General features: G+C 35.9%; 2 protein-coding genes across 2 annotated transcripts in view; one reads left to right on the top strand and one right to left on the bottom strand.

Annotated features, from left to right (window-relative positions):
• LOC110452752 (serine hydroxymethyltransferase, mitochondrial-like) overlaps positions 1-17,530 on the top strand; it is a 23,540-nt gene extending 6,010 nt beyond the window's left edge. The window contains exons 2-12 of the mRNA XM_021501415.1: positions 1,977-2,126; positions 4,459-4,538; positions 5,346-5,546; positions 6,114-6,195; positions 10,532-10,654; positions 11,121-11,260; positions 12,025-12,187; positions 12,950-13,049; positions 13,542-13,697; positions 14,710-14,817; positions 15,386-17,530. Of these exons, the coding sequence (XP_021357090.1) occupies positions 1,977-2,126; positions 4,459-4,538; positions 5,346-5,546; positions 6,114-6,195; positions 10,532-10,654; positions 11,121-11,260; positions 12,025-12,187; positions 12,950-13,049; positions 13,542-13,697; positions 14,710-14,817; positions 15,386-15,513 (1,431 nt within the window). The 3' untranslated portion in view covers positions 15,514-17,530. The remainder of the gene's footprint in view (positions 1-1,976; positions 2,127-4,458; positions 4,539-5,345; positions 5,547-6,113; positions 6,196-10,531; positions 10,655-11,120; positions 11,261-12,024; positions 12,188-12,949; positions 13,050-13,541; positions 13,698-14,709; positions 14,818-15,385) is intronic.
• A 641-nt stretch (positions 17,531-18,171) lies between these two features.
• Positions 18,172-21,831, bottom strand: LOC110452753 (GATA zinc finger domain-containing protein 1-like). Its single transcript, XM_021501416.1, has 4 exons — positions 21,383-21,831; positions 20,967-21,029; positions 20,423-20,603; positions 18,172-18,540 (listed from the first exon to the last, which is right to left on the bottom strand). Exons 1-4 carry the CDS (start codon positions 21,686-21,688, stop codon positions 18,257-18,259), a joined length of 834 nt encoding a protein of 277 aa, XP_021357091.1. The 5' UTR covers positions 21,689-21,831; the 3' UTR covers positions 18,172-18,256.
• Positions 21,832-23,887: the final 2,056 nt, after the last annotated feature.

The raw sequence follows: 23,887 nt of genomic DNA, 5'->3' as shown, positions 1-23,887 counted from the left end.
AAATCATATAACTTGGTTTCATAGTGCGGTAAGAAGTTGCAGTTGCCTGACGGCCCCTCTCTGGGGGCCCCTTTGGAAACCGTTTCATCTCGCTCGCACCACTTGTGTTTACTGCCTAGACAGGTGACGTTATCGGCGCTATTTTTAGCAGGGCTTTCCCGAACAATTCAAGTGGTCAAACTGGACATTTGGAACGGACTATGAATATGGGGATAGCGAGGTAACATAAGTGGAAGTGCATACAATACATACATTCATTAAAAAAAAAACGCCTTTTCACGTGATGTCCCTTTAAAATCCTTCTTCTACCATAGGGATTTAGGCATTTTATTCTAATTTAGTCTGGAGCATCCTTGGGCCAAGGGGACTCAATTTTGTATAAGCAGTGGGTGTGGTCTCCCAGGGGGCAGAAGGGTGGGGCCCAATAGGAGAAATAGAGGTAAAACCTTTAAAATCCTTCTTCGACCATTGGAAATAAGGGATTTTATCCATATTTAGTCTGGAGCATCCTTGGACCAAGGGGTCTCAATTTTGTATAATTGGGGGGTATGACCCCCCCCCCCTAGGGGCATATGGGTAGGGCTCTGTTTGAGTTTGTTCTCGCTATATCTCAAGTACTGGATGGATCTTTCTGAAATTTCATATGTACTACCATGGAGTGCTATATCTACTTCATACCAATTATTTTAAACATATTCAGGTGAGCGATACAGGCCCTCTGGGCCTCTTGTTACATTATAGAATTTTTAGATGACCATATGGCACAGTTGCTATACTGTAATGTACACCCTTGCTAGCATGTTTTCTCTGTTTTCCAATGGTGATAGCTAAACACATGTGGTTATTTGCCCCATAAGCTTATTATGCTTAAAGAAATCCAAGCGACTTTGTGATTTAATACAGTCTGGTAACGCAATGAACTTATTATACCGCTGTTATAAGTAGCTGAGAAAGTAATGACCAAAGAAAGTCTTCCAAAGAATGTTTCTTATACAAGTTTGCGTAACATTAGCTACAAATTGTATTCATAATTCCTCTGAATTATTGTCATACACATGTATACATACTTTATTTATAAGAGGGAGAGCTCTTACTATGTAAAATTTGTTGGCCACTTAGCGAGAATCGCATAATTACATACTTCACTGACACATGGAGACACTGCATAAAATATTAGCTGACTAAGCACACACCAGCTGGGGCAGCAAATAAAAAACGAGGCTTCGGTTATACTGGCGTAGTAAAATATAAAATATAATCTTTGATGTCAGACGTTATACCCAGACTGAAGAAGGCAGTCAGTGTTCACATTGACACTGCCCTTTTATAAAAATGGTTAAAATTGAACACAAAGTATTGTAGGGGACCCCAGGTAATGGAAACATTGCTGGATTGTGAAGTAGCTTTCGATGCAGCTAGCTATAGCACTGACTGAGAATGACTAACAATTGTGGGACGTATTACAGTTTTTGATTTTCTACCATTGCCTAAATTGCTGTTTATTGTGAAGTAAAATTCCAAAATCTTGGTGTTTGTTTTCTAATTTATTTTCTGGTAAAAATATTTTATTGAGTTCCTGCGAAGAGTTTTGAAATTCAGATCCTGAAATATTAAGGAGAAGGTCTTTTTTCAAACAAATGGGGTCCCAAGAAATTGCAGTCAGAACTCTGCTTTACAAATATTGCTGCATTAATCAATGCCAAAATCAAAATGAAAAACAGTAATGTACCATTCCAACTTCAAAGCTCTAGCCCACAGACAGATTTTCAAAAGCTCTACCTAAATTTTCACGGAAAATATTGAAAACTTTTACCAAGTGTTGGGCTTGGGGAATTTTACACCCTACAACATTGCATGACAACTGTTGAATATTGTTGTCAGATTAGAACTCCTCTTGGTGTACCTGTATACTGAAAACTAGTAACAAATTCAACCAAACCAGATCTAATAATCGTTCACTTTGTATTTATGGACAGACTGCCTGCAGATCTCATTCTGTACGGAATGTGGCTCGGGCGCTGTGGACAGGGAAGGACTCCCTCGCGGAGGATGACCCAGACATGATGGCGATTATGAAGAAAGAGAAGGCCAGACAAGTCAGCGGATTGGAGCTGATCGCATCAGAGGTGAGTTGCAAATACTAGGATCAAACGATAAGTCTCTAAGTGAAATACAAGATGGTGGTTACATTAACTTACCATAGTCATCCTCTGATAGCTATATATAGCCCATGCCTGTTAATAAGCCCGTCAAAGTCAAATACAGTTAAAGGTTAAAATGCTTACAAATGCTGTTTTATTGTCATGCAATAAGCCCACCCTTTACTTTGACAATTTATTAGTTGACCCCCAAGGTGTTTTGTAGGATATATACATAAATGCAGTTTTGAAAATGGATTTGTTTCACGATTTTTCATTGAGTTTATATATCTCTGCTTTAATTGAATTACCACCAGTACCTTGTTTAATTATAAACAACAACCCATCGAAGTCTGTGAAACCTCCTTGTTACATTAATTATAAACTCTTAAGGCAGTAGACATGACAAATGTTCATGTATATAAACATTCCTGGCCATTATTTTGTTAGTGGTCTTTGTGTCTTATTGAAATGAGATTCATGAAACTTGTCCCAAAGTTTTCTTTTTGGATCGGCAGAGCCTCGCTGATTAAACAATGCTTAGAAATGTTTCACAAGTATGAATTGAAGATTTTATGTATACACACTAACACAGGCCAAGGTAAATAATCCTGGCACAATAGCGAAGGGTTACAATCTGCTGGTAAAATTGCTATAGGTATATCCCTCACAGCGATGTGTGTCACTGTGTAGTATTACATAATTAATCCCCATTGATGATGTGTTTGTGGAAATTTACAAATTTGTAAAGGACTATATTTCGGTCCCAAATTTGTTAAAAGGATATATATATATATATATATGCCTGCAGTCTAACACTAATCTGTTTATCGGTGATATTTCTATTGCTAATGTGGCCGACATTGAAAATATAAAATCAATCTCTGCACATTTTGTCTGTTTTTTTTATGCTTCCAAAAAATATTTCATTTGAACATATTAGTTTACCCACAATATTTAACTTGACCATATATAAATTATGATCTCTCATCCCTGTTCCAGATAAGCAATATGTAAAGTTGTTGATAAGTAGTGATTGCATTTCACTTGATACAAAGTAGCACATCTTTTCGTTAACAACAATTAAGTTAAATTCTTAACACAGTTAATGCTGATTGCTTATATTTCATTTGACTGGTGTGCATTGGATTTGAATATGGATTTAAATTTAAAGCAGTCTTCTTAAGTTATTAAGTTTTGAAGCAGGTGGTTGACCAATTCTAATTAAAATTACATCTTCACATCGCTCCTGTTTGCTGATATGTCGCATGGAATCTTCCACGTGACATATCAGTAAAGGAGAGCGATGTGAAGATACAGTTTTAATTAGATTTGTGGTTGACTTGAAAAGAACATCCTGTCAAGTGTTCATGTGTTGTCATGTTGACATATATTCTGGAAAAATAGCCGATTCAAATTTGATGAATAGCAGGCTACTTTTGCCATCGACTGGCTTTTAATGAGAACACTGAACAAGATTTATTGCTTGTACGTGATATACAACATACGCATTACTTCAAACAAAAAATAAAAACTACAGGAATAAGTACTGAAAGGTCTCGCATGCTCAAAATATAGGTAATCTACCATAGTAACACTAAGAGGGACACTATCCCCTACACCTAAACTACGGACACATTTCATAGAGATGTACAGGACGTTATGACCAAATTACCGGGTATATGACACTCCCCTACCAAAGACGTACCAGCATACCAACACAACTTTGGTGTTTGCAGGTGAAATAATGTGGGAGATATGCTCCAGACAAGTGGATTGTAGTTTTTTGCACATTTAGTTAAGGTCAAAGGTCAAAATATAGGTCACAGTGACCTACTGTTTTACATGGCACTCTGCCGTCTCAAGATGTACCAGCATCCCGGAGATATACGCTCCGGACAACACTTTGGATGGATAGAAGGATAGAGGGTATTATCATATACCTACTGTCCACTTTGTGGTGGCCATAGGGAGATAAGAGTGAACTCCGAACTGCTGTAAACAGATAGTTCATCTGGCCAAACTTCCTCCTTTATCTTCTTCAAGTGATTTTGTCTAGTGTTGACTTATGTGTAGTTAACAGTACATCTATTGCTGGCTATATTTTTGTCCACCATCTGTATATTTTGCTGTCTTGCTGAAGAATGGGTGACAATAAAATGCATGAATCCTTTCCTGTTGTGTATTACATGTATTTAAAAATATTCAATTGATTAAAAATGCTTGTCTATTAAAGCAAAAAAAGGGGGAAAAACAGAACATAAACTTCTTAAAGTTAAAGTGTCTGTTCACATTTAAATAAGTCCTTTTTTTTTAACAGAACTTTGCCAGTCGAGCAGTAATGGAGGCCCTGGGTTCCTGTCTCACAAACAAGTATTCTGAAGGTTATCCTGGAGCTCGGTAAGTGGGTATGACAAAAACACCATCTCAAACTTTAATTACTCATTAAACTTCTTCTTTACTTGAGCATCCTCAACAGCAAGCGTGTTTTTCTTTTGCATCTTGCAAGAAACATTTCAAAGGCATTTGTGGTTATCTTTTGTGTTATCTAGATTAGGAAAAAGTGTTTCACATGTACATGAAGTTCTTGGCAGATAAACTATATAAAATTAAAGAAATATGATAACTTGCAATTCAATTTTATTTAGTAGAAATGTGATTATGTAAGAAGTTTTGTTTGGGTAACATTGTATTTTGTATGTGTTGGGTAACATTGTATTTTGTTTGTGTTGGGTAACATTGTATTTTGTATGTGTTGGGTATTATTGTATTTTGTATGTGTTGGGTAATATTGTATTTTGTTTGTGTTGGGTAACATTGTATTTTGTATGTGTTGGGTAATATTGTATTTTGTATGTGTTGGGTAATATTATATTTTGTTTGTGTTGGGTAACATTGTATTTTGTTTGTGTTGGGTAACATTTGTATTTTGTTTGTGTTGGATAACATTGTATTTTGTTTGTGTTGGGTAATATTGTATTTTGTTTGGGTTGGGTAACATTGTATTTTGTTTGTGTTGGGTAACATTGTATTTTGTTTGTGTTGGGTAATATTATATTTTGTTTGTGTTGGGTAATATTTTATTTTGTTTGTCTTGGGTAACATTGTATTTTGTTTGAGTTGGGTAACATTGTATTTTGTTTGTGTTGGGTAATATTGTATTTTGTTTGTGTTGGGTAATATTTTATTTTGTTTGTGTACTACCAGATACTATGGGGGCAACCAGTTTATTGACGAAGTGGAAACACTTTGCCAGCAAAGAGCACTCAAGCTTTTCCGGCTGGATCCGAAAAAGTGGGGCGTCAACGTCCAGCCTTACTCTGGCAGTCCGGCAAATTTTGAGGTGTTTACTGGACTTTTGAAACCCCACGACCGTATCATGGGACTTGACCTGCCTGACGGTGGCCAGTAAGTGATATAGAAACGGTTCAGTGAAATAATTCATATCTCATAAAATTTACAATTAGCTTATTGACAATAAAAAAGTTGTTATTACCTTAATTTGGCAGAAATATTGTAATATTATGATAATAATTTGAGGTTCTTATATATACCGCTTTTATAATCACAACCTAGTTCGTAGGTTTTCTCAAAGCGGTTCACAAATTATTATCCATGGTTATAGGGCCTTTGCTACCAGCCAGTATCTTTCTCAACTCCCTGGGGAGAATACAGCCGGTGCTGCCATTTCGGCGCTCACATCAAGCATTCAACAATTCCGGCATTGCCCAACCACATACTCATTTACAGCTGAGTAGACTGGAACAAGCGGAGAACACAGTGCCGTGACATGACTTGAACCCACGAGCCTCGTCCTACCACATGACTACCTTGCCCCCGTAAAAGGCGTTTTGATAAAAATGTGTTTGAAAACAAAGCCTTAGGTTCTTTAGAGACTACTTATATATATTTTTGGGGTGTCTGTGATTGTTAAATGGTGTCTGGTGTATTACATAAAGTTGTTTTGTGTTACAGTCTCACCCACGGTTTCCAGACAGACACAAAAAGAATCTCCGCCACCTCTATCTACTTCGAGTCGATGCCTTACAGAATCAATGTGAGTATCTATGTGATGGCTTGCATAGACCTTTCTTAAAACAGGATTTTAAGAATAAAAATTCAATCCAGAGATTTCAATTAGTGAATTAATTCCCAAGATATTGAGCATGGACTGGTTCTGAAATCGGCAACATTGTGCCTCAAATATCAGAATACAAGTTAACCCTTTCACCCCTATGTAACTTTAGTAGACTCTACCATGCGTTGATCTGGATGAGTCCATTATGGTCTACAGTGGTGAAAGGTAAAGTGAATTTGTGCTCGACCGTATAATCAAAATATTCTCTTGTAAGTAGGTGGTTTATTGCAAGTCATGAATAGTTGCAACCATGAGATTTTGAGGTACTATTTAAGTAATTACAAAATGTTTTTTACGTAAACAAGCTGCACAGTCTTGGGGATCATAAACTTCAGAATGTGTGTAGCCTTAAGCTTTATGGAGAAAGTTGTGATATACGAGATAAACATTGATGTACTGCATGTTGTATTTGGGAAATTTAAAAGAAACTTAATCAAAGAAATGAAAAAGGAAAATTTTTATCATAAGCTGTTGTGTGTTTTATACAATCTTTTCTCTGAAATTGGTTCTCAGATTCCACCAACTCGTTCGAACCATTTTCACCAAATCTTAAATTTTTAGATATTTCATATTTATAAGTCTGCCCCAGCAGCTTTTCTTTTTATTAAAAGTTAAGAGGGCTTTTCTGTCCCACAGAACATGACTATGGCGGATGGGCGTAAACATGTACGTGACTTTACTTGTCTGCATGTATGGCGTGACCCACTTAATACCAGCCGTATTACACTTGTTATATGAACCCCTTAAACAGCAGTGAGATATTGTAGCATGGATTCCAACCATTCTTTGGTTTTAGTAAAAATATCTCAATTAAAAGTGTGGGGTATTATACCTAGTAATAAAACGATACCAGGAAAATGAAGTATCTTGTAGTTCAAAATTATGTACCCGGTTACATGGCTGCGTCCAGAAAATAAAGGAATTGGTTTAATATAAATTGTAATATATAAAATTAGATTGACACATATAAAATTAGATTGACATATAAAATTAGATTGACACATATAAAATTAGATTGACACTAAAACGCCTCTGTCAGAATTTCAATAAAAGTCAATTCCTGGGAAATTGGTGATTTTTCGTGGGTTTTTTAATTTCGTCGATTTTGTGGGTACTCTTCATCCACAAATTCATAGGTCATAAGTAATTATGGGTAAGTGTACCCTCAAATACTGCTCTTTTTTTGTGTAACCACAGAACTAGGACCCCACAAAAATATCTGATTTCACAGTATAAAGGCTGTCATGATGTTTTCATGTGTCGCTGTCATGGTACACGGAGTACTGTCGTAATTTGTCACACACTGTAATACTGATAATTTATTTGTGAAATTGTTGTTCACAGTACTTACCTAAGCACTAGTTTCAATAAAAAAATAGGTACGGGTATCTTGAATTTACAATCACTTACAAAATTAATATTAAAATATATGATAGAAAAAGTGGAGGCTTTTCTTTCAATTCTAGTGCTAACTGTGGATTGAATTCAATATTTAAAAGATGAAAGATAACATTTTATGAGTAAGGAAGTTATTTTGATACGATTTCGGGGGAAAAACCTGACAGTGCTCAGATCTCCACATTAAACTGAATGGTGTCGCTGTTTATATCAACGATGTTAAATTGCATGGAGGCAGAAATGATTGTTCCTTGAAGCATTTTTTTCCATACAAAAAAAGCATGTATGTTTCATTCAAAAATTTGGTGGAAAAACTTTAAGCATTGCTAAAAAAATATGTAATAATAAATCTGAAAAGAGACAACTCTCTCGATACGTAATATGTATATAGTAATATTCTCAAACGCTTACTGGATCCGTAACGTTGTTCATAAGAAGCCGGTAAGTTTAAAAAGATAAAAGAAAGGTTAAGAATAAGTTGTGTATACCTCCAAATAAGTCAATTCGTTTCTTATCCTATTCCTTTTCATTCCTTTTTTAAAGCTGACTCATTTTCTGTCTTTCTGTTGCAATTGACACTGAAAAGGAATACACATATTAAATGAAAAATTATTTCCTGAAAATACAACACAGAAGTCGCAGCCTTATTTACAATTAAAGAAGGCTCAAATACACAAGTTCACAACCTTAAAATTTTCAAGGTTAAATATTAGAAAATATTTGTTCATACAAATTACTGTTGACACCTGAAACAACCTCCGGGAGGCCAAAGGTAGTGAACGCAATGACAGTTAAACAATTTGAGCATGAAAAAGATCAACATTGGAAAAATCAACTAAAAAATAATTTTTTGAACATCATGTATATATATATTAATACTTTAATAAAATCAATCATATCTTCTTTTTTCCCCCCAAATAATGTGATAATTTAAACCTTACAAAATTTCGATATTGGTACCCGGTATATACATGTATAGTGAACCATGTATTGAAAAAAAAAAAATCTTTAATATTTCTGCCCGATTTAATGCCTGTATGCTAACAAGTTCCTTGAAATGTTGATGTCACATTACCCAGTTCACAAATGCTATTGACATTTACTGAATGACCTGGAAAGGTTATAACTACAAAAACTGGTCAGAATTATAATAAAACTATAGGATTGGATTCCCAAACCTACTGTACATGTGTACAGATTGGATTCTTAAATTTAATTTAGATCAGATGGCGAGCTGTTCAAATTACTTTTTATCCATGGTCCACTGTCCATCTGTCCTTCATCCATTATTGTTTTGCTAAGGATTTTGCTCATGTTCCTTATGATGATATCCCAAGGTCCTTAGTCATGCATGTTTCATTTTGAAACTGATAACAAATGGCTGCCAGGTAGCCATCTTAAATTGTGTCGGTTAAACATTTCTTATCACCATTTCTCTAGAAGTAATTAGCAGATTATTATTGTCAATTGTTCACCTTGGCCCCTAGTTATGTATCTTTATTGTGAGATTGATCAGAAACAGAAAAGTGCTGCCTAGGTGGCCGTCTTGAATTTTGACCCTTTAAGCTGGTTTGCGAAATTTCTCAAGAAGATTTTGTCTTTATTCTATGTTTTTAAAAACACAATAAAGAGTGGAAGCGTTTTCCAATGTGTCTGGTTTTGTGAGCTGTAGTATGTTTGTATAAAGAAGCAGTAAAATAGTTATTCCTATGTGTCTATGTAGATAAAATGTCGAGTCCTCGCTAACACATTCGGTACATCTGTCAGCTGTGCTTCTGAACCCACCAACTGTATAACATGTCACTTGTCTTATTCCAATTGTTATTTTACAATTTTGTTACAAAAATAAATATTAAACAATCCTCATGTATGCATCCAAGCTATGATAATATTAACACAAATTTCAGCTGCAAATTTATTTTTTTATAACACAATGATAAATGTCTTCCTGCCTTTACATTTGGAGATCTGCAAGTCAAATAAAATAAAATAAAATCTTTGCTTGCATTTTTTGTGATCAATGATTGCATAATCTTACCTTTTAGAGTTTTGAATTTGATAAAATTACTGGTAAGATTTGTTTTACTGATAAACGGTTTCTTTCTATAGTCTATATATGATTGACATTGTGTATAGAACATAACGTTCTTTGCTGCACTGGTTCCAAATGTTGCACATGTACAGCAAATTCTAAAATCATATTTTTGTTGGGTTTCACAGATTGAGATTAGAATACAAATAAATCCAAAATAAAAACCCTCAAATATAAATGATATGACATTGTATAAGGGGCCTGTCACACGTAGCCGGGAGGGAGTACAACAGCAGTACTCTGGTATGGCCTCGTTAAAAGTTAGTAGAGCCCCGGTGGCGCCCTGTAATGGATTGGCCGCTCTCCAGTGCCCTAATTGTGTACCGTACTGGTACCGATGGGATACTGTAGTACTACCAAATGTCAGCGAAGTAGTACTGATGCACCACTGATGTACTAACGACCGAAAAGTGGTATTCGGTAGCACATCTGCTCTTACATCCCTAGGACAATGGTAGAACAACGGTATTGCGATGAGAACAGAAACAGCGGTGCTACATCTGTATTGCTATGGTCAATTTTGATTGTTTTTCAAGTGCTTTCTCGCCGGAGCTCTGCCGATTTTCTCGCCTTTGTTAATGTTTTGCTCCATTTTAGTCCCGTCGAAGTACATCGGTAGTGTCTGACAGGCCCTTAAGGAAAATTACTTGCATAGAATTGCTAAAACCAATTGGTGACACAGAATTGTTCTCTACTGCCCCGAGTAAAATTATGCTAAGTAATGACTTGTATTGTAAATTTTGTTTCGTATTCAATGCATTGTAGCCCCAGACTGGTTATATTGACTATGAGAAAATGAGAGAGTCGGCAAAGCTGTTCCGCCCCAAACTGATCGTAGCTGGAACTACGGCCTACTCCAGACTGCTCAACTACCAGGCATACAAAGAGGTGAGTACAGTTTGACTTGTGTTGAAGGCTGCGGCCATGTTTTTGACAGTTTTATTCGAATAGCTCCTAGGGACAAAGTTTGATTATTAACATTTAATAAAGAAATGAAAAAAGTAAGAATTTTGAAATTTTGAATTTTGAAATTTTGAAATTTAAATGAGTCTGATTTATAATTTTGAACTCAACAGCAAAACTTAATTTTGAAATAGTGAAGTGAGATATAACGCCAATGCAAATTGAAGGTATAAATATGTAAGATAGCATAATGTGAACTTACCGATCTCTTTGCTGTTGGGAAGCCCAACGGCTATTTCGGTAGGGCTTTGTCAACGATGAGCTCTGGAAACTGTCAGCTTCGCATATAACCTTAACTCAAACACAAATGACAGGTTTGATGTGTAAATTAGCATATTGCCACAAAGTCTGTAAACCATTGTTTGAAATCAACATTGAAAACGTTTTACAGATTTGTGACGAAGTGAATGCCATCATGATGGCCGACATGGCCCACATTTCTGGCCTGGTAGCGGCCGACGTCATTCCCAGTCCATTTGATTACGCTGATATAGTGACATCTACTACCCATAAAACACTACGAGGACCTAGGTATGTTGAAACCAGGAACGTAAACTTTAAATAGTAACAGCATTGACATCTATGTATCTACCATTTGTAAAACTCAGGGAGGAACCAGATTTGTTTAAACTGCAAAGTAAATCATTTTGATACAGTATAGGTCTTTTTTTCGAGTCACACATTTATTTTGTTGCACCTATAATGAATTTTGCCGTAATTTTTACGTCGAACTACACCAGATGCTTCTTTGATTTCATTAATGGGTTTTAAATTAAATAGCCAAGTAAAACCGTTAACACGCTTCGGCCTATTTAGGTGAGCCATGGGTCTTACAAGAGCCAACATATTAACTTAGGGCTAAAGTTACACCCCAGTTAATGTTGTAGAAATCGTCTGACACATTTGATTTAAACATTTAGGAAGCCATTTAGAGTTGGATGCTGAAATTCTCCAAACCTATTATGGTTGAAACATTTAATCTCCCAGCCCCCTTTATTGGGCGTTGGAGTTCGAATTTTGTGAAATTTTATGTTAAGATGGTGACTATATACCTGGGTAACAAAAAAAAACTTCAAAAATTACATACCATTCTGATAAGTCGTATTAGTTTGGTGTGACACATGACATCATTACAGCATCAACTGCTTGACGTCACGTCATCTTAGATGTTGGAAATATTTTCCTAGATATTGGAGTCTTGTGTTGTCCTGGCAATTAGAAGATTAAATTCTTCCAAAGAATAAATTTAATGAATTGGTTAGTAATATTCTCTGCTTTTTCGGATACTATTTCAGATCTGGAATCATCTTTTACCGTAAAGGTGTGAAGGGCGTAGACAAGAAGGGAAATGAGATAAAGTATGATCTGGAGAAGAAGATCAACAACGCTGTGTTCCCGGCCCTCCAAGGAGGGCCACATCAACACCAGATAGCCGCTGTAGCGGTGGCACTCAAGCAGGTAGGTTGGCCACACGACGCTCGTGACATGACGAGGTCTAGGACTTGTCGACTGTCTTCTGGTTCTTGTGTAATATCACAGTCAGGGGTCTTATGAATATTGAGGGTAAAATATACTGAAGATGGAAGGATATCAACTGAATTCTGCCTTCACTTCAGCTAGGTACTCCTGGATCCCATTAAAGATGCATGCACATATCACCAGTCATAGCATGTTTCATCACCAGAATGGCTCAGACGTAAAACTGTGACAATTTTACTTGACCTTATTCTTTCAGTTTAGTACAACGTGGTAACCTCAGTATCATTCAATAGTGATTGTGCTTGTTTTGAAATAGTCTTGGACAGGTTTTGTGAGTTAGATTGGGGTTTTAATAAGCACGTTTTGTTTTAGCGCAGTGGTGACAAAAGGTCAGTTTTGTTGATGAGAACGTGCCATGTTTCTTTCATGTTTAGTAATACTGAACAGGCTTTGCCTAACTTCATCTAAAATTGAATAGAATAAGCAGAGCAGATGCTAATTTTTCATCTTTGAAATGAACAGTTTGGGGGTCCCATAAATCAAATACCGTCAAATCCTTTTGATCTCAGCTGTTTAACATAATGTATGGCTGGGCAAGGCTTTATTGCAGTGTTGGTGTGATTATCTCCCTTGTCTCATGTCCTTTCACCACCAGGTGGCCACTGTACGTCGCAGTTACACAACTATTCATCGCAATGTATTTTGATGAAAATGATGCAGATCACTTTTGATGTTTTTCAGGCCATGAGTCCAGAATTCAAAGAATACCAGCAGCAGGTTATCAAGAATGCACAAACGATGGCCAGTGCCTTGATGAGCAGGGGATATGATGTCTTAACTGGTATGTAGTGGTCAGTAGTGGTCAGCAATGTCCAGACTGGGTTATATCAGTAGGTAGTGATCATTAGTGGTCAGAAATGTCCAGACTGGGTTATATCGGTAAGTAATGGTCATTTGTGGTCAGAAATGTCCAGACTGGGTTATATCGGTAGGTAGTGGTCAGTAGTCGTCAGGACACAAACGATGGCCAATGCCTTGATCAGCAGGTATATGATATCTTAACTGGTATGTAGTGGTCAGGAATTTCCTAACTAGATAATGTCAAGCCTGCTTGTCAGTATGTCATCAGGACACAAAGTATCGCCATTTTGCAAATACCTCTTGTTTGAAGAGTATTTTCTTGACATTTGTCTTAAGAAAATTGCTTAATTTCTTGCTCTAGTATTTGGGGAACTGATGTTTGAACTAATACGTTAAACAAATTATTTTATATACTGCGGTAGTAACCTACATGTTGTGTTGGATATTGAGAACGATGCCATTGTTTGTGTAGGAGGGACAGACATCCACCTGATCTTGTTGGACTTGAAGCCAAACGGCACAGATGGGACACGTGTCGAGAGGATCCTGGAACTGTGTGAGATGTCGGTCAACAAGAACACGACAGCCGGAGACAAGAGCCCGTTCACCCCCGGTGGCCTTAGAATAGGTAAATCATTGGAGTTGACTGGACGTTACTGATGTTATTTTGATTGGACAGTTCTTTCAGGCTGTTACATTCGTGTATTTTAGAGTTATATTAATTTCAGTAGTTACGTGAGAATCAAATGTTATTTTGTAATCATTTCAATTAGTATACTGTATACTGGGAAAATTTTTGCTGCAGTTTATTTTTGGCCCTTTTTCGTCCTTCCCAATGAGGGCGAACTTAGTAAACAAAATAATAGACACAGTAAATAAATATGAAGGCGAAATTAAGACAGGCGTATATGGATTTTACCAGAGAAGGGCCAAAGTTTGGTTAGGTGAAAATTTCCTGGTATTCTTACATACTCCATTGGGCATTTATTTGATAAGGTTCTCAGATAATTTAGTTTTTTGAGTGCGCATTGTCAATAGGGCGATATATTATTTACAGAACAGCACTCAAATAATCTTGATTACATGAGCCATTGAAAAGTGGACAAACTTGCTGCCAAGAATCTAATCAACAAATGTACAAATGGCATTATAGAAAAATCATATGATGATACCACTAGATTTCAGTGTGCTGTTACTGCAGTCTCATTCTGGCAGCTTCTTATAGTGAGAATGCAACATAAATGCAAATTCAGTTTAGTGAGAAACATTTGGTGGTTAAAAAATGAACATTTGTAAAATCTTCTCTGTAACAAGATATATATTTCTCCTTCTGTAGATAAAATTTTCCTGAACCATAGCAATCAGGTCTTGTGAGTCATTTATAGGGTAATTCAGATATTCGACGCAGAGAATAAGCTCTGCCTGATAAAAGTTTCAGGGGAGAGAGGTATAAACTTAATCTTAAGACATCATCTGAAACAATATCCTTAAATATTTGTTTTTACAGAAAAAACTACTTTACCATAGGAAAAGGTTAAATTTAACGTTATTTTATTTCATGGAGAAATGACTAATGCTCATTAATTATTCAATTTTATAGATTGAAACATTAAGTAATCTTGTCATATTTTCTCCTGAAGGAACCCCTGCTATGACATCGAGAGGAATGAAAGAGGCTGACTTTGAAAAAGTGGTGGAATACCTAGACCGCGGTGTACAGATAGCCAAGAATGCTCAGAAAAAGACAAGTATGTGGTTAATCACTTTGTTGTATCAGGAAAAATTTGAAATTCTATGATGGTACATATATATATATATATAATGTGAAAACACATGTATTGCTAAAAAAATAGAGAAGCGAATCTGGAAATATTGCATACCAAAAAGTTGCTTGAAAATATTTTCTTTTTAATGTTGAAATTTGTCGCTAATTGATGCTTACACGTTGTTTTTTTTAACAAATCTATCTCATAGACCAACAGTGTGTAAATACTGTATACAGAAAATTTCCATCTCTAGCACCCTCCGCTATGAGGGCGAATTTATCATTACAGCGAACAGTAGTAAGCGATATAGTAATCGAAGTACGTGTAATCAAATGTGAAGGGGAAAATGGATTCCATTGGCGTTGGGTGAAAATTAGACTGGGCTAAAGATTCCCGGTACACAGTAGTAAAAATGACTTTTTCTTCATGCCCCTTTTAACAGAGTCATGCTTATTTGAGAATTTTCTGGAAGGTATGTAGTGAATCCAGAACATTTATAGAAGAATAGAGAGGTGTTTCTTGATATGATATTTATGTGCCTTTCTTTCAGAAACCATCAAAGAATTCAAGGCGTTCGTAGATGAAGACGCAGACATCCAGTCACAGATAGCCACTCTCCGTGGCGAAGTAGAGGCCTTCTCCAAGAGTTTCTCCATGCCAGGACTAGAGGAGCGATAAACAGAACAAATTGACTTTGTTTCTTTAGCGCTTTCACAACTATCTAGATTCATATCGACATGAGGGAATTCTTCATTCTTCTCCTCTAGATCTGCTGTTACGATTAGACTTTGACATAAAGACACAAGTTTGTGTTAAAACGTTTTAAATTAAAATGAGCTGTAAAAAAAATAAGCATATACCTCTACAAAATTTTACCACCTTAATATGTAAATAGCTGTCTTTTTATCCTTGAATACTGATACAGGGGTTTGTATATTATAACCAGTTTCAGTGTGACACTATAATTAGACCATTTTATTCTATGAAATTTATACTGCTTATAGCCGTACATTGTCCCAAGTCAGAAACTGGAACAAAAAATTAGTTTCATAATTTAATAGACATCGATCAGTTCTATGATGTGAAAGCTCAGTTGTCTATTTGAACTGTCCAAACAGATGATGTGACATTATGTAAAAGATTTTGCCGATTTCTTCCTTATGCTTCATGGTAGAAATGACATTGTTGTTTAGAAAAACAGCTAGTAATGTTATATTCACACATCTTTTATGTGCAATTTATTTGTAATTTCAATCAATATTTTAATTAATTCTTCAAACTATTCAACTTATTTTGATAATAGGTCTAAAGGTTGAATGTAAGAGGTTAGTTTCTTACTTGAACCTTAGAATATTTAATTACTGGGCAAGAAATAAATGGTTTTATAAAACTAATGTAGGTAAGGTCTGAATGAGTTTAATAGTTTTACAGTCTGAATGTATAAGATGTTTTTACATATTGAGATTTGTGTATGTTAATTGAGATTGTTTTCTACTTAAATCGATATTGCTTTCACAGTTTATTTTTAACTTTAATTTTCGATCTTGTCTGGTGTTATTTAACTAACTCTCCTCGTAGTGAGGTTCTAGTCTTCAAAAAGGCCAAGATTAATACTATTTTTATACATTTCAATTTTAACTTCAAAACTGTTATATAGTCTTCTGGTCAAGATTATTGAGAATATTTTACCCGGGTGTGAAATGGTATTATGCTGAGGTTTGTGGCAGTTTTAAAGACTGCCAACAATTCTAATTAAAATTAATGTCATTAACATGATAATGAATAGTGCTTTGCTGGCGTTTTACTAAACTGGTTGACCTATTGAAAATTTTGCTCTTATTTTTTCTTTGAAAGAAATTTTAGTGATATATGGCAAACAGCTTCTTTATGTTTTCAAAATAGTGATACAGAACTGAAGTAATTTACACATTTAATCTTTTAAAATATCCATGCTTTTACTTGTATCTGAAACCTGCCGTTTTTAGTTGGGGCCATTTTGAACACTTTTATAATGCATTGTGCCATTGCTCTTCCTGTGATGATATAAGAAATACACACACAACCTTTTAAGAATGAATTAGTTCTTAAGTTTACTACATGTATTCAAAATATTGTACCTTGCTAAGAGTAAAACCATTTTAGTGATTTGGAAACCTTGGATACCTGGTAAGTGTTGGGGGGGAAGCAGTTTGTCGGTTTTGGGTGCCAGTTTAGTAACTGTGATGGTTTATAATATTCTTTAAATGTGTTCAGTTAATCCTTTAAGATCTGTCAAATTATTTTATGATGCATACAAAACAAGTAGAAATAAATTAAAAGAAAACATTTAAATTTATTTTCTGTTTAATTTTGAAAGAAATAAAGTTCACTTTATGACAATTATTTTTGATTCTTTAGTATTAATATAAAGTGTCTTCTTGAGTTTTATTGATATTTTTACATCCTTGACAGAATAGTTAAGTCAAGTCAAAGTTAGTATGTTGGTATTAATATGGTATCATATATACTCTGCTTTGGTGAAGAGATCTGAGAAAAAAATCTTTTTGTTTGTTTTTGAAGCTTTTATGTCACATATATATATTACAAAATTGATACAATAATTTGTGTTTAATTTTCCCAAAATGGTGTTGATCTTGTCATCGAATAACAATCTGTGAGGAGTATTAAAACGTCTAAATAAAATATAATGAAAGTTTCCTATTGTTTGGTTTGATATATGTGTCTGCCTTACATTGTTTCACAAATGACATATCTGTACTCAACATCATCCTCTATACTCGAGGGGTTACACTCACTTTCGCACTCTGCACCCCTGGAATATGTCGTAGCAAAATCGAAGGCACGAAGATAGCTGTTTAATTGGTCACCAGTTAATAAATCCGACCAATCGCTAGGCTGATACCTGTCCTCTGAAGATTACAAAGGAGCAGCACCTGACTTCAGAGCCTGTCAATTTTTACCGTTGCGTGACCGCTCGATTCTTTTGATGTAAATCAAAGGATCAATCTAGTCATCTTGTGTCGTCAACAAGATGGCGCACACTGCGCCTTCAATTTTGCTTTGACATATTCCAGGGGTGCAGAGAGCGAAAGTGAGCGTTACCCCTGTAGTTTCAAGGATGACTCAACATATGACCACACCCTTTAAATTCTTGTGAGTTGGTGCTGTTGTTGGGGGCAACTTTGTCACTCACAGTGTTTAGGTCTGTATACTAAAGTTTTCAAGGTCGCAACTGGTCAAGGGTTGTTCACCGAGCATGTATTAAAGTGTTACTAGACTGTTTCTCGCAACATTTACGTTTGAACAATTCTCGAATAGACTAAAGTACAAAATAAAATCAGTCTAAATTTTACAGTTTTCTTTAATAATGCAGTCACGTGTATCTTTAATCTTATGTACAACAAATTCCTTTGATTACAATTCACTCGTTTTCAACTTTCTCTTTTTCTTTCCCTTTTCCACCTTCTTTCTCTTTGACAATTTTCTTGGTCAATGTTGGGTCTTTTGTCCTTTCCTTAACAGTGAACAAATCGTCTATGTTTGAGTGAACTTGTATGGGTTGTCGAATGTTTGTCCACACGTAACACAAATTTGGATCCCGAGATATTGTTGGGTACGGGCCCTGTTTACATTTGAAATAGTCGGAAGGTGCGTGACAAACGAATTCCATAAACTCCATTTTCCTTGGTAGATCTTCCTCAGGTCCTACAACAATCAAAACAAGTCTCAAAAACAGCCCACAAAATGTCTGCCAGATCCGAAACATAATTAACTCCATTTTATAATTAGAAATTTCTAGACTTACACTTAATAATAATATACAACATTCGATATAGCACCCTATCTAGGTAACATAAGCCACTCTAAAGCGCTTTACAGTACATAGATATACAATTAGGATATATATACAATTTTTGAGGAATTTACTGGCGCTGCCTGCCTTATCAGGCACTAACTACTAGTCCTATGCCACCTGGCTTATATCTCCCTATGTGTGTATGCCTGCGTGTGTGCTGGAGATGTATTGTGTTCTGTTTGTAGTGGGACTGTGCTTCCAACATATTTTTATAGTGCCACCTCACTTGAATGCTACATCACAGATACCGCAGCATCCACCCCAGACCATTTTATACTCCACATGGGTTGTTGGAGTTGTGTGGGCAGGAGAAAAACACTTTCTCTGATATTCCATGCGTGTGACGACTTCGGGGATCGAACCCCTGCCGCCTGCGTGGAAGGCCGAAGTGTTAACCACTCAACCAATCCGCCCATAAATGCAACACCTTGATGTAACATTTTCACAAATTTTACTATTGATCGCATTTACTCTAAGTGAATGAAGTTTGTGCAACAAAACAAAACTAGAACATAATACATTTAACTATTTCCAATCACCAAGACCGACTGAAATTTCATTCTACCTGATAAGACACTAACAGCCCTGGCCTAGGTTGTAATTCTGCACAGGGGTGTTGGATAGGTTGATTCCAACCAAGGGTTGTACAAATGGGATGAAACTCAAGGCGTGTTGAGGGTTTTGTACTAATTTAAAAAATCCAGAGGGTTGCATTTCCCTAGTTGGCACCGATGAAAACTGAAACTTTCCTTGATATGTAATGGACATTGAACAGTAGTTGCTATCATTTTATACGAGACATAGGACAGTTTGGACCAATTAAAATTGGAACTTCTTAATATTATAACGGACATTGGACAGTTCCCATCATGTAGCAGACATAGGACAGTTTGGACCAACTAGAACTGTAAGCCAAAGGCTAACTAATACCCCCCCTACAGTATAAACCAGAACTGTACGCTAAAGGCTTACTTATGCAAATCAATATAGTCTCCCACCAGTAATGAGTTATGGCAATCACTGTTTTATTAAAAACAAAATTAAAATAACAAAAAAATAAACAAGTATTTCGCACAAAGGGGCATAACTCCATCAAAAAGGGTAGAAATCCCAAATTAAAATACTGGTGCACAACTACATAAGATACCGATCATTCATGCAAAGTTTCAATGAAATCCACCTGTTCGTTAAGAAGGAGTTGTGCGGACAACTATTTTGCAAAAAGGGGCATAACTCCATCAAAAGGGGTCGCAATCCCAAATTAAAATGCTGGTGCACAATTACATAAGATACTGATCATTCATGCAATGTTTCAATGAATTCCGCCTGTTAATTAAGGAGGAGTTTTCCGGACAATTTACTGCAGACGACAGACAGACAGGGTGATTCCAGTATACCCCCACTTACTTCGTTGTGGGGGTATAATTAAAACTGGAACTACCTAATATTATAACGGACATTGGACAGTTCCCATCATGTAGCAGACATAGGACAGTTTGGACCAATTAAAACTGGAACTACCTAATATCATAACGGACATTGGACAGTTCCCATCATGTAGCAGACATAGGACAGTTTGCACCAATTAAAACTGGAACTTCCTAATATCATACATTGGACAGTTGAGACCAGTGAGGACTGAAACTTTACCCAATATGTAGCAGTTACCAGACAGTTGCTATTATGAATTGGACATAGGACAGTTTGGATCAATGAAAACTAGGACTTTACCTAATATATATGTGGCAGGATCAAACCTATCTGTCGGACTACTCTGTGACGGCAGGAGCCAGGAAATTATGGCACTTTTTTCGTTGTATTGGTCCTTCATGAATCCTCGGATCTGTGCGTAGTACACAGATGAGTCGTGGTCCACCAGAGACACTATGTCTCCAATTTGAAAATAGCTACCCTGTAACAGAAATGAACATCAGAATATTTGTATAATTCAACATGTTTTTCTAAATCATCATTAGTTAAGTCCCAGCTGTTGTCAGTCTGTAAGATATGTATCAAAGTGTCAGAACCTGTGTTTAAGGATATAAAGACCCATTTCTTTATGTCTGCATTTTAGGCTCTTGCACAGACACAACAGTGAACACCCTATATATATTTATTTATGCATATTGAGATAATGCTGATCTGTTTGCCTTTTTTTATCTACTTTATACATAACTGTCACAGACGGAATACTAATAAGATAAGGCTATTCTTGTGTTGTACAGCGCCTTATGGTAATTTTACAAATTACACAGGGCTATATCTATCTACTTACATCGTGGAAAACACTTTCGCCTGTAATTACTGTAGAGATAGCTGTGGGTGCCTTCACTGGTTGCTGAAATCATAAATTGTAAACATTATGACATACTCTGTGTTTATATAAACAAAGAATCAAAAGTAATAGCTAAGATATGGACATTATATATATTTGTGATTTTTTTGAGGCAACATGAATCTACATCCTGCCAACACTAAATAATTACATTAATGTTTCACCAGTTACTACATTTGAAAAAAAAAGCTAATGGTGAACAAAATCCATATTTGTACATTTGTATTGTACCTCTTTAAAATTAAATCTTAAAGGGCGCTAATTGATATTAAAATGATACTTCATACAGCTTAATGTATGAACATTTCAATCTCTATCATGAGAGACAAAACGGCTTTTATGAGTTCAGAACTTACACTCTTCTTGAAAATTATTCTTCGACTTTTCCCTTTCGTAGCTACCGCTTTTGCCACAGATTGGAACTTGTGTTTTGACGGTTTGATCCTTGCACTCTTTCTTAGAACGGGCCCAGCTCCTCCGTTGCTTCCATTGGACTTCACTAAAATGATAGACCCGTTAATTCCATTGCCGTCTTTTCCGTTCGTTCCTCCATTTTTCAAACTGCACGCATTACAAAGCACTTCCCCGTCTCCTCCCTTCCTCCATATTGCCGAGTTTCCTGTTTTACATGTCGAACAAATCGGCTTTGACCCAAGCGGCATGTTGGCGCAATGATTCAGTGATAAATTTAATCGCTTTAATATGATTTCTTATTATTAACTCCAAACCTGAATTGGCTTTACACTTTTGCCTCCATATTGGCTTTCTCAGCACAATGTTAGAGAAATAAAACGCTTGATTTACTATGAAAATGCGTTGGATAAAGCGTTATCGAGACAAAGATGATATTTATCTACCTCCTAGTTTAGAGAGTACTCATCGCACTCATTCTCAACTAAAAGGGCTTTTACGATATCATAGTTTGCACGATAGCCTTGTCACGTCCCTTTAATTTTGTGACGTCTATTTTTTATGTTTTATTTATTATCCAGTCTTTTGAGGATTTAACAAAATTTTAATAATATGTTTTACGGCACGGCCGTAAGTGAGGGCGGAGCCAGGTTGTACTGTAAAGGTATCGGAATATCGGTACTGTACTCTTTCAAGCATTGAGTGATGTGTTGGAATTACTAGATCAGACCTACATGTATAGCTATACAGTGTATATTACAGTTAAGTTTCCTTTCTTGATTTCTTTTTGGCTGTCAAGATGGTTGATATCTTGAAGTTTTCCGCCTAGGCATATGATGACAGGACATTAATGTGAGAATGCGAAAGGTTCATTAGACTCTACATAAGTATTTAAATTTGCACCTCTTGAATCCATTGCAAAAATCAAGTGCAGCATATTCTACAAAGACATTGAAATAAAACATATTAGGATGGATATTGTTAATCATGTATCATAGTTTGCACGATAGCCTTGTCACGTCCCTTTAATTTTGTGACGTCTATTTTTTTATGTTTTATTTATTATCCAGTCTTTTGAGGATTTAACAAAATTTTAATATAAGTTATTTTAGTAATTGAAGTAAAGTTCTTGATTTTTCCAGTGAATATCTAGCTTATTTTTTAAAAGAATTAACATTTAAAGCTGATACAACATATATATATCATGTTATGGAAGTTTATTCCACATTGTCACTGTTCTGATTGAAAAACATTTTTTTTTCTGAGCGTTTTTATTGATTGTTTAGGGAATATTTTGTTGATCTGTCCTCTGCCACTGTGGCGATTGGCGGCATCTTTCCATAGTGTAATAGCATTAAAACATTCATTATCATAAATTTTACTTACTGTTGTGTACAGTTCTATCATGACTCCCTTAATCCCTATGAAGGCCAGTGTTGGTAACTTTAGTTTCTCCAACCTCTCACTGTAAGTCAGGTCTTTCATTCCCGGGAGACACTTAGTTGCTATTCTTTGAACTAGCATAGTCCAGCTGCGAATGACTTGATGTCCATGAACTGAAATGTTCTCATGAGAAGTGTGAATATAGAGTTTGTTTGGTTTTTTACTCTTTTTTTCTGAGATGTGTTCATCAAATGATAGAGTCTATACTTACTCCTATATCCTTTTCTTGATTTTATCTCTGCATGTACTTTCCATTGAGATGAAAGGCTGGTCTAACCTCAGTTTGTCCTCTGCTTCTTTCCTTGCCTATTCTCATGTTTACACTTGTCTAGGTGCATCTTTAGAAGCCAGGTGTCACCCCACTTACACATTGTATCAAGATCTTTCTGAAGCTCGACATAATAGTTTAGTGTCGTCTGCAAACCTGGGAGGTCATTAACAAAAATTAAAAACATCAATGGTCCTAGCACGGAGCCTTGAGTGATTCCTGATTCTGTTGTAGATCTATCAGGAATGTTGATATCCAAGAGATTATTTGACTGGAGAAGTTATATTATTGTATTTCACTTGATGAGTCTATTGTGTGGAACTTTATCAAAAGCTACAATCTATAACCTGTCCTTTATCCAGGGCTTCTGTCCATTTATCCAAGACTTCGAAAAGTTGTAAACGTGTTGATCTTCCAGATATGAAACCATACTGCTTGTCCGATTTTTTTTTGTTATTTCTCATGAATTTTGTTATATGTTCCCTTACTATGGACTCTAGAACTTTACACACCACTGATGTTAAACTAACTGGCATGTATTTAATATTCCTAAGGGCCTGTTCGTTTATGCGGAACAACCGGTTTAACCATTTATAAGTGTAACAATTTCAGGTATAAATCCTGGCGGACCTGCAAATGTTTATGCAGGCCTTGCAAGGATTTGTCAAGGCTCGCCTGAAAGCAGCATCAGATAACTAGGTCCGACGTTATTTTTAATAAACGAACAATTGTGGTCCGA

The sequence above is a fragment of the Mizuhopecten yessoensis genome, unplaced genomic scaffold (genome assembly GCF_002113885.1).
Source record: "Mizuhopecten yessoensis strain PY_sf001 unplaced genomic scaffold, ASM211388v2 scaffold6863, whole genome shotgun sequence".
Taxonomy (NCBI): Eukaryota; Metazoa; Mollusca; class Bivalvia; order Pectinida; family Pectinidae; genus Mizuhopecten; species Mizuhopecten yessoensis.
Note: the sequence above shows the minus strand (reverse complement) of the source record. Positions and strands in the feature narration are given on the sequence as shown.